This window comes from Microchirus variegatus (assembly GCF_963457635.1).
Source record: "Microchirus variegatus genome assembly, chromosome: 20".
Classification (NCBI taxonomy): Eukaryota; Metazoa; Chordata; class Actinopteri; order Pleuronectiformes; family Soleidae; genus Microchirus; species Microchirus variegatus.
Window position 1 is genome coordinate 6,788,318 of NC_139821.1, and position 16,684 is coordinate 6,805,001.

Here is a 16,684-nt window from a genome sequence, read left to right on the forward strand (position 1 = left end):
GAGTTCATCAACTTTGTAATAAGCACTGGTGTTACATTAACAAAAAAACAACACTCCCATCCTGAGAACAGGTTAACCCCAGGATTATACATGCCAGTAAATCCCACAGGACGTGTAATCCTGGTGTGTGAATGTAACACATGTAAGAGCTTTAGTGTTGGAAGAATATCGCTGAAAATATACAGTGTTGTTGCTCTAAAGGCACTTAAATACCTCCGACCTTCACCTGTAATCTGATTACAGGATGTTCTTGTTGTGTTATATTTACTTTATAACTATTATTTAACCAGGAAGTAGTTCTGAACCATTTGATGCAGTTAAATAATGCTGTTTTACAGAATAAAAACATAAAAAATAACAATTTCACGCTCGCTGACGGCACGTTTGCACAAGCTCACTTTGCATTATAGTAGTTACGCGCTATCAAAAAATTCCAACAGAAGCTAGCTGAGAAGTCACACGTCACGTAGTACGGTAATTTCACCTTTTTATTTTAAAATGTAAATAACTGCCAGATATTGGATGTTATTTTGGAATTAAGCAGCTAGCTTAGACACAGCTTAGCTACAGGACAAGCTACAACTTAGCTACAGGACAAGATACAGCTTAGCTACAGGACAAGCTATAGTTTAGCTACAGGACAAAAAAGTCCAGATGAATATTTTGAGGGTGAGGTGCATAAGGGTTAATGTTTATAATGTTGTCTTTGACATGTACTTAAAAAAGAAAAAAGGCTTATAATACTGAACAATTACAGCCTTAATTGCATTGTTTTAAAGTGCAGATTAATTATTCAGGAAGTCCTCTGAGATCAAAATCTCTTCTATTTTGAGGCACCGTAACAAAATTAAACGACAACAAATCAATCATGGACGACCTGAGCTGAGCAAAAAATGCTGAATATAAATCCATTTAACAAAGCAGTATGCTCTGTTAGCTCCAAAATAAAAGAATAAAAATGTGATTTCCTGTTTAATGAAATGAATAATTAAACATGTGTATCTTGTGCTGGTTCACTGGACACGAAAAACATGTGCTCCATATTTTCACCGCAGGTGAAGTCCTCCCCATACATCAGTCGCAGTCCATCGCACGACGTCATCCGTCATCGTCAGTGTCAACGCGGCGCGGACGCATGCAGGCAACACAATATAGAAAACCAGGATGTACACACACACACACACACATGCACAGAGAGTCCAGTGGATTGTGATCTCCCTGCTCTCTCTCTGCAAAGCTGTGACTGACGAGCTGCTATAGGAGCCATCTGCGCCCACTCACACTGAGCGAAACCTTGTACATCTGTGTCTACATGAAAGAAGGAAACCAATGGGGAGGAAGCGGCGCATCCACCGTCGTCTCTGTAAGTCGAGTACGAGCGAGCAGAGGTGGACTGCGATTGTAGGCGTGGCCGTCACTTCATAAAGGTGGTCGCAGCTCGTCTGCGTCACTCGGATCCGGCTCTGAAGCGACTAAAGAAATCATGTGGGTGGGAGTGGGCATGAATGGAGGTCTGTGAATGTGTGTTTGTGTCAGAATTTGTACTGTGACACAGATGGGTTGAGTGTGTGGGATTCAGTGTGTGTGTGTGTGTGTGTGTGTGTGTGTGTGTATCCTTTATTCCACACGGGCCATTTCGTGCAAACCACTATCCACAATCCGCTGAGAGGAATCAGCACATCGCTCATGTTTCTACGGCGAGGAATCGCAGACGTTATGAGGTGTGTTCAGATAAATGCTGCGATTATGTGGCGGCCAATCACAAATTTCCTCCAAAAGTGGGGTTACCAGTCAGCCAAGTCAGATTTTTCAACTACAGAATAAAGTAATGGAAAAAGGTATGTGGCTGAAAAGCCAAAAAACCCTCTATAAAAAAGAAAAAATTAACTGTTTGAGGCGCTGAAAAAATATTGAATGTATCAAAGGATTTATGTACAAAATGCTTTAGACTCAGTAATAGAGAAATCATCCTAGGACTCTTCCAAAATGATGATAAATATGATAGATATACGTCTTCTACATGCTAAAAGAGCAACTACATTGTTCTGGAGATAAGTAATAGTACATAAGTGCTGTCCATCTTCTCTGGAGAAGCTGAAATAGATGAATATGTAAAGTTAATATTTGAGTTTGTATGGATGGATGTAATACTACTACTACTACTAATAACTTTGATTTATAAATCACCTTTTGCGAAAGACCAATGTTGCTGTACAAGTAGAAAAAAGACAAATCGGAACTTATTTAGAGTCAGAGAAGCATTATTGTTCTAGAAAATATATGTTCTTGCTTCTTGATATACATTTTTTTTTTAAGTTTCCTTTCAATTCTTATTATTTTTGTATTTTGTAAATAGAAAAATGGGGGTATCCAGGCAGGTTTTGAGGCACAGAGTTTAAACCAGTCAGTATCAAATGGACAAACTGGAGAATATCCGATATCTTCTCCCTCTTTCCACTTGGAACAGTTTTTCCAAGCTTGCCATTTGGGCCCCCGACATGTGACGACCCATATCAACTGAACGTGACACTCGCTGGAGCTGAACCCTGCAGGAGACGGTCCAAAATGGCAGCGTACGAGCGTAAAAAGCAAAAACACACACACATGCATATTTCAACACGTGGTGATATCTGACAAAGACAAGGTGGACTGAGCGCACATAGACGCACACACACACACACACACAAAGAGGCTTTATCTGCGCTGGGATCTCTCTGTGGTTTGGAGAATTGGAGGAACTGGGGCGTGAGCACCTAAGGACCTTCCAACCTAAACACAGACACGCTCGTTTGGAAGTGGGGAGCGGAGAAACGCTGAGAGCACATGGACACACGGCTCGTGCAAAATATAAGTCAGGGGAAAGAATATCCACTTCATTCAGTGGACGGACGCTTGGAATAACACACACACACGCACGCACAACAGGTTCAACATGAGTTCACTGTGCTCTACTTTTAAATACAAACACCTAACACACCCTCAAAGTCATGTTCATAAATTAATAGCGACCTATAAATGTTTGCAACTAGTGCTGTCAAACATTAACACGTCAACGGCGTTTTTAACGGCGTCAACGTTAACGCATGACACGTTTCCATGACAACTGACTGGAAAAAGACGCGCGTGACGCCATGTTTACGTGACTCCGGATTGTTAAAATGAGTCTCTAAAGTAACGCTAAACTTTAAAAACAGAGGCACACATCCGCAGTAACACAGGTACGCTGGTTATTTGTAGCGCTGCTCTTTTCGTTTAATAAACAGACCACTCCAGTTCGACTGTAGGCGCGCTAACAATGCTAAAAGGAGCTAATGCAGCTAACGGAGCTAACTAACCCTATGCTAAAACCAGGTCCTAACCCTCAAAAAGCCATTTAAAACACTGCAAGTGCAATTTGCGTTACTGTAGTTTGTGCTAACGGACAAATTCTGGAAACAGTTTCTGGAAGCTGAGAAGTTGCACGTCAAAGCCAACATGTGATTATTACGGTTTCCATTTTTTTGGCCTCTTTTGAGACAAAGAAACATTGAGAGACTCAAAAAAAAAAAGACCGTAAACATGTCTCATTCTGTTCAAATTTCAAATTCAACACATGCCTGTACAACGGCTGTGTTTTTCTAAATAAACCTTTATGTTTGCCTTCATTTTAAATGGTTAAAACAATATTTTAACATGCCGTACATTGTAAATTGGGCAAAAGCACTTACTCACACGACATTCTCTGCTCCTTTTATGGATAAAATAAGCATAAATAAACGTCCAGATGGACATTTTGAGGGTTAAAGAGAGCAAAAATGTGTCCTCACTTCACAAGACGAAAAATTATAATCCAATAAGTATTTTCTGCTTATGTGCACAAACTAGTTGAACAGAGAGCGCACTCAGCAGCAGACCCAAATACACACAAAGACACCATCCTTCATGTGTGTGAACTTGTATTTAGAGTTTAGAGTTTCTGGCATAACCAGTTGTCCTCATGGAGACTGAAAAAAAATCTAGTCCGAACGAGTCAAAACCTCATTTCTGAGGAGCTGGAAGGATTGAGTTGTGGTTAGCTTACGGTTAGCGTTAGCATGAACTGGTTATGGGTAAAGTTTAGGGCTAGGGTTGTTCCAGCAGGTACAACTTATGTTGTGGTGGGACACAAAAAGTTCCCGTCATGTAAATTATTATTATTTTAAGATGAAGATATGTCGCAATGGTGAGGGTGAGGTTTTCAGGGTTAGGCCCCAGTAGTAGTTATGGTCAAAGTTTAAGAGTTAAAGTCTCCAGGAAATGAATGTAAGTCAACGTAATCTCAGTAATGTGAAGTCATGGAAACCGTGTGGTGACTGGACACACACACACACACACAAATATATATATATATATATATGTGTGTTTTTAAATGTGCTTCAGTGGCTACACACACACACATGGTTACACACACACCCTATTCAGTCTCTACCCACATTCATCCCACTTTCTCTTGTTACATATCCGCTGTCTGCTCTCTTTCACTCACACTTTCTGTCTTTCATGCGGAAAACTAGCAGACAACGCTAACCCCCACACACACACACACACACACACACACACACACACACACACATTATGCTAGGCCTGTGTGCGTGCAGTTCATAATCTAAGGTGTAAATCAGGGGTCTCAAACTCAAATGACCTGGGGGCCAATGCACATCTATTGTGGTCAAGAGGGGGCCGGCCTAGAGAACAAAAAGTGGGGAAAAAAAAACACAACTGTTTTGCATGATATCACATGTATACTACTATTTATGATGCAAAATTAATGTATTAAGATCAAAAACAGACATTTATTTTAAATTACATCAATAATAGTGTGGACAACTGTAATTAAAATTCGTGCCAGGAGCCATTTCGACCACTGCCATTCGTGGCTAGGGCCCTAACAAGCGTATTTATATATGTAATTTAATGTTGTATATGTTACATTTAATAATGGGATAATTATGACCAAATGTCTTATTATTACTACTGTTATAAACTGCTAGCAAACATATATTATTATGTATAAAATAATATATATATATATATAATATATTATATCCTATCACCTCGGTCTGTGCCTCAGCTACACACTGTTTTTAAAAAATGGTTGTGGGCCATGTTTTCATTAAAACATGATATTAGGTTGGGGGCCGCATGTGGCCCCCGGGTCCGCCAGTTTGACACCCCTGGTGTAAATATATTTTACGCGGTATGTACAACGGACGACAATGACGGCTTTACAAAAACAATGCCTCTATATTCCAGGACGCCTCCTCCCCCCCCCCCCCTCTCCCTTTGAAACTGGCAAAATACAAGCAAGTCATTCAAATAAATTATGATTTGTTCCACTGTCAAGCTCCATTATGGAAAATAACCTGGCTCTTATCTTTTTACAAAAATCTCGGGGGAACAAAAAAAAAAAACGAAAGCTACATTGAAAATTCAAGTGCAATTGTCTGTGGAGAGCTCTTCACTCCCCCATTCTCCAAACAGGCAGGCATTTTTCAGACGCCCACATGCCACGCAATAGTGGAATAATGAAACCGAATGAAAGAAAGGAGACAGGGCATTAAATTATGTTTATCTGTGTGTGTGTGAACTGTACGTACGCGCAGCTGTGTGTGTGTGTGTGTGAGTGACGTCAAACATAAAAGCCCGATGGGCTGTATTCCATTGAAAATAATGTCAGACTTTTTAGAGTGTTTTTCTTGTTTATATACGCAGTCGAGGAGTTTTCTGGCAGAAAACAGCGAGACTTAGATCCACTAGGTGAGTTACACTGTGTTATACGAAAGAGCTACTCCACTGACGGGCAGCGGGGAGAGGGGAAGAAAAAAAAAACCCTGAAAGTTTGAAAGAAAATAGCAGCATGAAAGGAACCTGGGGCATGGAGAATTACACGTTTATCTTTCAAATACAAGGCTAGTTCTTCAGGAACGCAAAGATACACACACACACACACACACACACTCTGTGCTGTTATATCTCCAGCAGTTTGGTTTGGTTTGGCACGTCCATCTCTGCCTTTTTTTTCCTCCCTTAAACGCTTCCCTTTTCTCTCCCTGTGTGGTGCCGCGCTCGCATTTCGCCATTCTCGTAAAAAAACGGCCTTGGCCGCAAAAACACAGGTGTGAAAAAAAGAGAGCTTTTGCTTCACAAAATGTTCAGATATTTATCCCCCGAGCTCAAGGATATCGTCCACACATGCCGTCAAAAGTTCACTCCCCTTTCTCTCTGTGGGTTGGTTTCCATGGCGACCATGTGCACAATACAACCTGGGCTGTTGTCATTCAGGTGTAGCTGAGTGACTGCGCCTACAGGAAACCCTTTGTGTGTTTAAACTCCAACAGAACGGTGTGGCGTGAATACATTTATCATAACGTACAGAAATAACACGTATCATCTCCTATGGGACATATTAACACTTCACTTGTCATAGTGTAGGATAATGTAGGCTGTGTCAGAGGGAGCGACCGCGTCTCAAACCACACGGAATCTATACGATCTTAAGTATGTGTTGGATTTTTCACCACATGGCACGATTCGGCTCATTCAAACCCCCCCCCCCCCCCAAAAAGAGGGGTTGACGTCGTCGCTGTCGCGTCACAGCGTTTCTGCCCTCGCTCAAGAGTGGAAGAGCAAAGTCGGACTAGAAGAGTTGTCGAGAGAAGATCAATATCGGTTAACAAAATCCTCAGATCAATCTTTCGCTACATTACGATTCCTGTATCCTGAGCGCAAATCTCACTCAGAGCTAAATGCTAACAGCTGAGTCCGCACACTTTGCTGTTTTTTGGCTACTTAGATGTCACGAAGCGGACGTTTTAGTTTGTTTTTCGTCCAACGAAACAACATCACGTCACCGTGCTGCGGTCTCCTCCTTCTGATGAGCAAATAAGACATGGATTAAGGCCAAACTGTGCTCACTACACCCCTCTGCTGGGCAACTTGGTAATTGCTTCAAACTGTCTGATGTGCTTCTAGGCTCTTTAGGCAGACATTTTAGCTTGTTTTTCGTCCAACAAAACAACATCACGTCACCGTGCTGTCTTCTTCTGATAAGCAAATAAGACATGGATTCAAGCTAAGCTGTACTCACAGCACCCCTTGCTGGGCAACTTGGTAATTGCTTCAAACTGTCTGATGCGCTTCTAGGCTCTATCGATTGAACTTTTCAAGTTTTAATTATTATCTCGGAGAGTGCAGTTCATTTGTATTTACGGGTCACTTTTTTAACGTAAAAAATTTATATTTTTAATGACGTACCAGGTGAGAAATATTACAATTTTCTTTTACAGCATTAGTCCTGTGTAATCTCAATGGGATTATCCTGGCAAAATAAATAAGGTTTGCTAAGAAAATAAATAAATGTCAATCATAAACTGGCAAAATTGGTATGGAAACTTTAAATTAATTGCATTAAATTGTAAATCTAATTAGGACCTTGTGAATCTGAATTAAATCTATTAAATAATTATGGTTTCAAACATATATAAACTGAACCTTTGTTATTCTGCTATTGAAGAAATGATATACAGTATAAATGTTGGGCCCAGCCCTACAACAGCACAAAAAAAAACTTGGATAATGACAGAAAACTAAAGCAAGTACTAAAAATGCACATACAAGAAAAGTGGTCAAATATGGAATGATTTCATTAGTTGTGTGTCTCCTCGTGCTCATTGGATGACTGGACCACGGAGTGAGGTTTTCCAGGCTTTTCCAGCGCTGCGACCACAGTCGGCTTTAGTCCTGGCCCATGTTTCGCCAAAGAAACCTCGCTCACACATCACTAAGTGTTCCCGAGCATAACCAGGCTGCCCTGGCCCTCCCTGGTTTACATTAATTTCAAGGAAAACAAACACAGACACACTTTAAGTCAAATGCAGGATACACACACGCTCACATTTGCATGCATGCAAAGCGATAGTCTTTTTTTTTGTGTGTGCACACGTCGCACAATCACTGTGTGCAGTAAAGCCTGTGCATGGAGGAGAGGGTGGGCAGGGGGGGAGATACTGCTATCGCAGATTGATGGATGGACGTTGAGAGGGACCAGGCTGTGGTTAGCGTGGTCATGTCTGGAGCCACTGCCTGTTAGTGCGGCCTGTCAGCTGCACGCTGGAGCTGAATGTCAGCGCTGCCATTTCATTAGAAATTAATGAGGCAGAGGTTACGGATGTGAACATGTGCCGGGCAAAGCGGACACAGTCAACCAACGCATCCAACGACGGAGACTCAGGAACACAATTCACAGAGTGACATTTCAGGGCAGGAGATAAAACACGCTTTTACGCTGGAAAATCTACAATCTATAAAATCCAAGTGCTGCAATTTTTTTTTTTTTTTTTACGACGTCAAGATTGTGTCATTTTCCAATGTGGAAATCTATAATATGAAGGTTTTTTTTGGTGGGGGGATTTCATAGCCTACCTCATTATATGTAATGCTGCTTGTGTTATTTATGAAAGAAATTGAGATTTTAAGGGGCTGAAATCAATAACAGGGCTCTATAATAAGAGGAATATGAGCCAGTGTTATATTTAGAATCGGTGACGGTACGATACTGGACAAAAGTGATGGATGTCAGAATATGAACGTGCATTTAAAAAGAGGTGTTTATCCTGTCGAGCGGATTTCTTTAGCAGTAGAAATCACTTACTACAATCTGTTTGCGTGCATCTTGCTTTACTCTCGCAATGTTACTCTAGTCTGTCAGTTTTTTTCATGTAACTGCTATTTATTTATATTTAAAAGCCACATTCTGCCGTTTTAATATTGGTAAATACTTAGAAGTGTCAATATCAGACACAAGAAAGTGGTTATGATGAATTAAATATGATAATTTCCGTTTTTTCACCCACTTTCTCAACTGTTTGTCAGCGAGTCCGTCCGTCTTTCTGCAAGAGATTTCATTTGGTAACTCGACTCTGTCCGGTTTTCGAAACGGTGTGCGAGCCCTTCTCCCTCCGTCTGACTGACGAGACTTAGCAGGTGGTGAGACCCATTCATACCCTCGCTTCAGCAAACCGCCTGTAACCCAAGCCCACATCACCAAACACAGATGCAAAGACACTGGATATTTTTCCCCATGTGTGTGTGTGTGTGTGCGTGTGCATGACCATACAGCGCTTATGTACACACACGCGGAGGAAAAAAATGTACACGGCACATACATGTTCGCCGTGTGCACACACATTAATCTTTGAGCAAACACACGCACATAGCGGACGCTATCTCCTCCTGCAGCCCCGCGAGCACATCGGTGCGCATCCAGACTGGTTTTGATAATCGTGCTTTCCCATTTAAATAGAATTTTTTTTCGAAAGCAAAGTTCTTTTGTAATCACATTTGCAAAAGAACATTTTATGGGGAATGCAGCATGTTCCAAAACACGACACACGACAACAGGGAAATGAAAGACAGATGCAAAAGGAAAGACGTCAGACGGTGAACCTGCAAGGTTGAACTGTGTTTTCCAACCTCCCTGCAGATTCACGATTAAACAACCTATGATAGCTTTTCCATAAAGACGTTTCCGTGTCGCGTAACGTGTGACGGCATGCTTTAGAACAGTGTTCCCGCTTAGTCGGAGCAAAACCAGAAACAAACAGCAGCGTCGTAGTTCGATTCCTGAGCTTTTGAAGCGTTTTTATGAAATGCAGAGATACGAGATGCATCAGATGTCACCCACAAATGCATCAAATATGAAAATGAGTGAAAAAAAAAAGAATTGGGGCCTAACTATGTGAACTAGATCATTTGGGAACTTTTAATTCTTCAAAATTAAAACAATTAACTCCCTTGTTGTGCCTGAGTTGGGCTTAACGCTATGACGACAGGCCACCAAAATAGCAGCTGTCTTTGGATTTGGTTGTTACATCCTTCACAAAGCTCCTCCGAGGCAATAATGTCGTTAGCTAACACTAGATAGCACCATCGCTTCTATAAAACTACAACGAGCGTGTTAGCTGATACATTCGTCGTTGCTCCGATTGGTCGTGGGGGTCTATCCGATGTAGGTCGGTGTCCGACGGTCACGCCTCGTGAAAAGTGGGACGGTGACGACACCCTTTCTGTCTTTTGTGTGTAAGTGTGAACTGGCACAACAGCGGATAAAGGACAAAATCACGCTCTCTGACTGTGTTGTGTGTGCGAGTGTGAAACTGCAACACAAACAAGTGACAGATTTTCCAGCGAGGTGATGAATGGCTTTTTCGTTTCGCAATGTGCGGCTGCGTCGTTGCACAATTATCTGCGGGGCAATCAGCGCGAACACACACACACACACACACACACACACGCACATACTTTGCTATGCCATCTTTCAACTTGTGGCCGAGGGGTGGTGGGAGCTCACCCAAACACTGCGGTCAGGTATGTGAGTTAGTGTGTGTGTGTGGAAATGTCATCATATTCAGACGCAGCAGCATATGGGAAGAGTTGAGATGCGAGCCACTGCACAACATCGGTTTATATACAATAGGAATGTGTCTGTGTGGGAGCAAGAGATGAGGGCAGCTCAGTTTGTGTGTACAAATAGGGATGAAAAAAAAAAAAAAGATGTGTATCAACTAGGCTACAATCAAAGAGACGGAAAAAGGAGGCGAGTTAGGCAAAAATTACATACGCACACTGACACACAAACAGCCCTGCTTGAAGATTGCACTTAGGGTCTGCGGCGCTGTGGTTCCGTCGAGATTGAGCCACGGGAGAGGAAGAAGGGGGGAAGGAAAGAGGAGAGAGAGAGAGAGAGGGAAACGAGGGGAGGGAGAGGCAGACATCTCCAAAGTTGGCGCATTGGGAGAACACCTTCTAATTATCTACATCCGCTCTGTCAACCTCAGCCCACAGAACGGACAGAGAGAAACGGGGCGAGAAAGCAACACTCACTCGTTCGCGTTCCATGAAATAATGAACAGAAGAAAGAAAAAAAACACACACACACACACTCGGTGATAAAGCGCCACACAAACACCCACAAACACACAGTGCTTATTTTCACTTGCAGACACGCCCACGCGCAAACACACACACACACACACACACAGACGGGCCTAATATGGGGCTGAGTCCAGACTGCGTCGAGTGCGGTTCCACACCAAGTGTCTATTTCGAAAGGGTTGCGAGCCAATTCCCCTCTGTCTCTGTCCCTCAGTCGCGCTCTATCTTTCCCTCCTCGGTTCCACCCATTTGGCCGGGCGGGCGGGCGGGCACGGAGGGTCATGTACGGCAGGGCTGCGTAATTACCCCAGAGCTGAGGGCTAATTATCAGGTTGTTTAACGAGAAAGAGAGAGCTTTTATTTTGAAAAGTGCCGCTCCCTGGCTCCTTTTCAGGGATCACAATAGGGTCAAACTCCTGCAGTCGCACACACAAATTATCTGAACCTCCCATAACGCTGTGTTTGCATTCACTGTATATGCACTCAGTGACCTTTAGGGGTCAGTGTTTCTCCTGTACACAGACTGTGTTCAAGAATGCTTTGATCCATGCTCATTGTTCCAGGCTTGTAATACATGCATAGACACAATCATCTCACGTTATAGTCACTATTTAATTATTTCCAGTTAAATTAAGTCATGCAAACACTATATTGCACTATTTTTTAGAAGAAGACGAGAAAATAATTAACCCCCATGATCATTATTCTGTCCCCGTGAAGTCAGATCCCTTTTCTGCTGAATGTCTAACTGACCCCACTGGGAAATCATTTACTCCTGCACTTGCTGCACCAGCTGTTCCCCCGAGAGGTCATTTTATCTACCTGCCTCCATTTCTCAGACATTTCTCCCCGACTTAAAGTGCTCACTCTGCAGTCGCTCCCGCCGGCCGGCCGACTGTCCTCCTTTTTTTTTCTTCCACGAGGAGAATCACTCACTTTTTGTCTGACTATCGGCCCCTGGAGGCAGATCATCGGCGCCCATTTGAGAGTGATTTCACGGGACCTTGCTCACATGCTCGATGTATGTTCAAATTACAAAACCCCCCTGTGCTTGTACCACTGCCACTGTCCTGGTCCTTTAGTTCTCTCAAGGCTTTTTTTTCACATTAAAATAAGCAAGGGATATCCGAGACAAAGGCGAATTGTGACATTAGAAAGGCAACAGATACAGAAATATTAAATAATCTGACTGATAAAACGGTTCAATTATAATTGTTAAAAGTACAAATATGCATTTAAACAGCTTGTGACGTCACTCATAAGATTTTTAACTCTTGTTTTGTCGTTTTTTGAGATTCAGGAGTTGGCGAACGGACTCTCAAGACGTCCTGTAACCAGACTTCTATTGGACATCACCAGCTGTCAATCACAACTTTTTATGTACTTTACGTTATCACTAGTGCTCGGCGCTAGTAACCACGTCAACGTTAACCCACAACGCGTTTCCATGACGACTGACCGGAAAAAGACGCGTGTGACGCCATGTTTACGTGACTCCGGATTGTTAAAACGAGTCTCTACAGTAGCGCTAAACTATAAAAACCGACGCACACATACGCAGTACACAGGTACGCTGGTTATTTGTTGTCTTTTCGTTTAATAAACAGACCGCTCCAGTTCCACTGTAGGCGCGCTAACCAGCGCTAAAAGGAGCTAATGGAGCTAACTGGTAAACAGTGCCTGGACTCCGGTGTCGCGGCACGTAAACATGACGTCACGCGCGTCTTTTTTTGCGGTCAGTCGTCATGGAAACACATAACCTACTGCCCTGCACTATTTATCACCTATTTTCCTCGAATTTGGAACTACATTTTAATAAATGACATCATGTTCTACTGAAGAAGAAGAAGACCCTGAACTCCTCGGGGACAATGTGTTGACGTCTCCTACAGACTTCAGAGTCGGGCCCCTGGAGACCTTTTAAGATATCCCCACTTCCGAGTTGGCTTCAGGAAGGAAACCGTAAACTAGAACACGGTCCATTGGTGCGATTGTCCCACTCGAGGTTCTTTGGCCACTCTTCTTGTTTGCCTGTGCTTCCCAGGACGATTCCTCCTCCTCCTCCCCCTCCTCCTCGTTGTTTATTTGACTTAATTACTACGGTCCTGGCATGGTGGACTGGGAGAGGAAGGGATGAGTGACACTTTCACTTAACGACCAGCCTAGCCTTCCTTCTGCGTGGACTTTCTACTGTACGTGTGCCAGCTTTTTTTTTTTTTGTTCTCCCTTCATTAAAAGCGATCTCCTCCCCTTTGCATCACTTCCACCTCCCTCCCCTTCCTCCCTCCATCCTCCCTTCCTCCATCAGTGTGGGTGTTGACGGAGAAGCGTCCACTGACAGGCATCAAGAGAGCCATCAAACACCTGTGAGCCCCGGCACACACACACACACAGGCCCCCGGCGAGCAGTGACACACAAAGACAGTGGCGAATGATACACTCTCATGCCTTCTACACACACACACACACGAGTGTGCGAGCCAACAGCAGTTTGCAATCACACGTAATTATAGAAACACTGATTCAACAGCACAATAATAATAAAAAAAAAAAAGATACCATTTTGTGAGCTCATGCCCGGGCCGCCGTGCACGGGCACGAGCACGCACAACCAGGTGTCTAATTATACGAGCGCACACACACACACACACAAACACCAGACCTGACACTTTTTCATGTCTCGCTAAAACACACACACACAGATTCACACACACTTACAGTCTAAGAGGAGGAAATCACAAGAAAAGGTTGTCGAGTTCCCACACCAAGATGTGGCAAGAACATTCACAAGCACACACACACACACACAAACAAACACACACATATATAATCTATATAAATATATACATAAACAATGAGGCTTTTCTCGCTGAAATCGTACGTCTAATACGACAACCGACACAACACACGTCCATCACTTCCACAGTCGCTCGATGACATATCGCTCGTCTCGTATACAACATGTCCACATGTCAGACTAAGATTTAAAAAAAAAAAAAACATTTGCATTCTTTGAAACAGATGGCTGTGCAAAGATGGGATGACATGATGGAGCCCCGGGGATCTGTGGCTCCTGAGTCAGGTGAGTTCAGCGCTTCAGAGTCTTTCCAGATTTTATTCTGTCCACCTGGTAAACTCATGTCATCATCATCAACCCCTCCCTCTTTATAAATGTGTTTTTTTTCATTTATCACCGGTGGCGTCCGCGTTTATAAAAGACATAAAGCAGACAATAACTGTACGCGCTTGGAAGTTGAAAAAGGGGGATAAAATCTACTACCGCCAAATTACAACGTGTGCTCCATGTGAAGAATAAAGCATGTCACACAAGCAGGCCTCTAAACATAAGTTGCGCCGAGCGTCTCGGCTAAAGATAGAAAGCGAATTAGATGACAAACATCATATTCACCTCGGCTTATGACCAAAATTTGATTCCCTCACCTCGTCGGGAACCGAAACGATCTTTTAGAGGTGACGGTCGAACACAGAAAAGCACTTTTTTTTTCTCAAACCCGCACACGCTCGTGTTTTCAGCTGCAAAATAACGTCAAAAAAACGAACGCCTGTTCGTAAATTTTCAGAGGACATGTTTTATGGAGGAAACGGGGACTAAAATAAAGACTCGAGCGACCGCAGTCCCAGCTCTATACTTTTGGTCATGTTTCAGGACAAAGAACCACAATAGCCTCCTTCACTGACATGAAGAAGAAGAAGAAGAAGAAGAAGAAAAAAGCTTCCCAAAATATGCCAAAAATGTTGACAGTTATTTCTAGCCCTGAGATGAAAAGTCTGCTATTACAAAGAGCCTGATTTAGTGTAGGGTGTGAGAGATGGAGAAAGAGAGAGAGAGAGAGAGAGAGAGAGAGAAAGGGTGAGAGGAAGAGCCGGCGCTCCGCAGTCTCCCCTCAAAATAACACAGAGGCAGAGAGAGAATAACATGTTTGCTGTGTACGTCAAAATGTACACGTGCACACATGTAGAATAAAAAAAGACACGCTAAAACTCTCCTTCTTCTTCTCCCGCTGATGCAATCTGCTGCAGATTCATGATTTACTGCTCGTGCATTAAATCATGCATTTTTTTTTTTTACCCCTGCTGGATTCATTTACAGTACAGTAATAAGAAGAAGTTTAGGAAGGGAGGCGGGGGGGTTAATAAGGCTGCTGAGCGGCCCCTTAAAGAAATGTCATGACTGAGTTTTTGGGACAGAAGCCATTAAAACAGAGGCTGTGCTGCCTTTTTTTTTCAGGGCACTTAACAGCGCTGCTCAGTACAGGGGGAAATTGGTACAGGGGCCAATATATACATTTAGCTACAGGCGAGAGCCCCTTCCTCAGCATATGGAACCAATCGGACTATTTGTAGAGAAAGGCAGCAGGAAGGAGACTAGAATACAGGATGCTGGAAGAAAGAGGGATTCTCAGTATAAAGGAAAAAGCATGAAAGGGCAGCAGAAAGAAGACTATGTTAAAAGCAGCAGATATCCTGGAGTGACACTGAGAGAGAATGGAGAATAGGCTCACCCTTGTATGACAGCTTTAGCCTGGGTACGTTGTGCTTGGGCTCCGCTCCTCTCCCCAGCTGCATTGCCCCACACAGCAGCACTACAATCCCAAGCAGGTAATCCATGGTGCTGGAGCGCTGCTGGCTGGCCTCCAGACCAGGGGGCACTTACACCCCGACCACTTCTAACACCCCCACCACTGAAACGAGCGTCTCCCGCTACGCCGAGCCCGTGTAGAGTCCCCCGACAGTGGATGGAGGGGGTCCCAGGCCAGGGGGGGGGGGGTAAAAAATCCTGGATGTGCTCCGTCCCAAAAGCTCAGGAGTGCAGATCTTGAGGAGGTGGTGACTTGTGGGAGAGTGTGAAGTGGGTGGATGGGTGCTGCTCACATGGCTCCCAGCATGTGTTGAGGTCCAGGGTATATTATGGTCCTTTGGTTGGATCAGGTGAAGCCTCAGCAACTTTAGAATGGAAAAAAATGAAAGGTAGAATCAGATCACTTTATCCACAATGGAGAGGTTTTTCTTTCTTTCTTTCTTTCTCTTTATTTTTATCTCGGCTTCTGGCTTCTTCTCTCTCTTCTGAGCAGACACTCACAGCAAACCCTCTAATCCTTGAGTGCAGCTCCACCAGACTGCGAGAGAGGCAGAGGGAGATAGAGAGAGAGAGAGCAAGCGCTACACCATCCACAGGAAGAAAAAGGAGGGAGGGAGGGAGAGCAGCTGACAGAGCGATAGAGAGATAGAGAGAGAGAGAGAAAGAGAACGGGAGTGCTGCTGGTGAGAAACGATGAAACCTGGATAGGAAGTTCAGTGGATGTCAGGTTTTTATAGTGTTGTCTTTTCCTCTCCAGTTTTTTTTTCTCTTCTTAAGTCATCAATTCTGCCTTTTCTGTATTCTGATATCTTTAACAGAATCACTCTGTGCTCAATTATTTTACCTTTCCCCCTATTTTCTCGTCTGTTTGGTTGCACACTGGTTGTTTGTAGCTCTAAAAAAGCCTCAGTAATACTTCAATTAGCTTCTGTTAAAAATATTAAGTATGCTAAGAGTATAAGAGAAATACATGAGACTGAATACATTAAATACCAATATACAAACAATAATAAACAGTAACATAAAGCATTGGAATGTCAGTCGAAATATAAGTGCATTCAAATAAACTAACTGGGTTCATTCAGTTTTTCCTTGATATGAATTGTTTGTTATCTGTATGATATTGTTCGTAAC

At 43.2% G+C, this 16,684-nt stretch overlaps 1 protein-coding gene across 2 annotated transcripts in view; it reads right to left on the reverse strand.

Moving 5' to 3' along the window:
- Positions 1-15,641, reverse strand: part of sema3aa (sema domain, immunoglobulin domain (Ig), short basic domain, secreted, (semaphorin) 3Aa) — a 39,516-nt gene extending 23,875 nt beyond the window's left edge. For both annotated transcript variants that reach the window (XM_083907355.1, XM_083907354.1), the window contains exon 1: positions 15,474-15,641. In XM_083907355.1, the coding sequence (XP_083763481.1) occupies positions 15,474-15,579 (106 nt within the window). In that variant the 5' untranslated portion in view covers positions 15,580-15,641. The remainder of the gene's footprint in view (positions 1-15,473) is intronic.
- Positions 15,642-16,684: the final 1,043 nt, after the last annotated feature.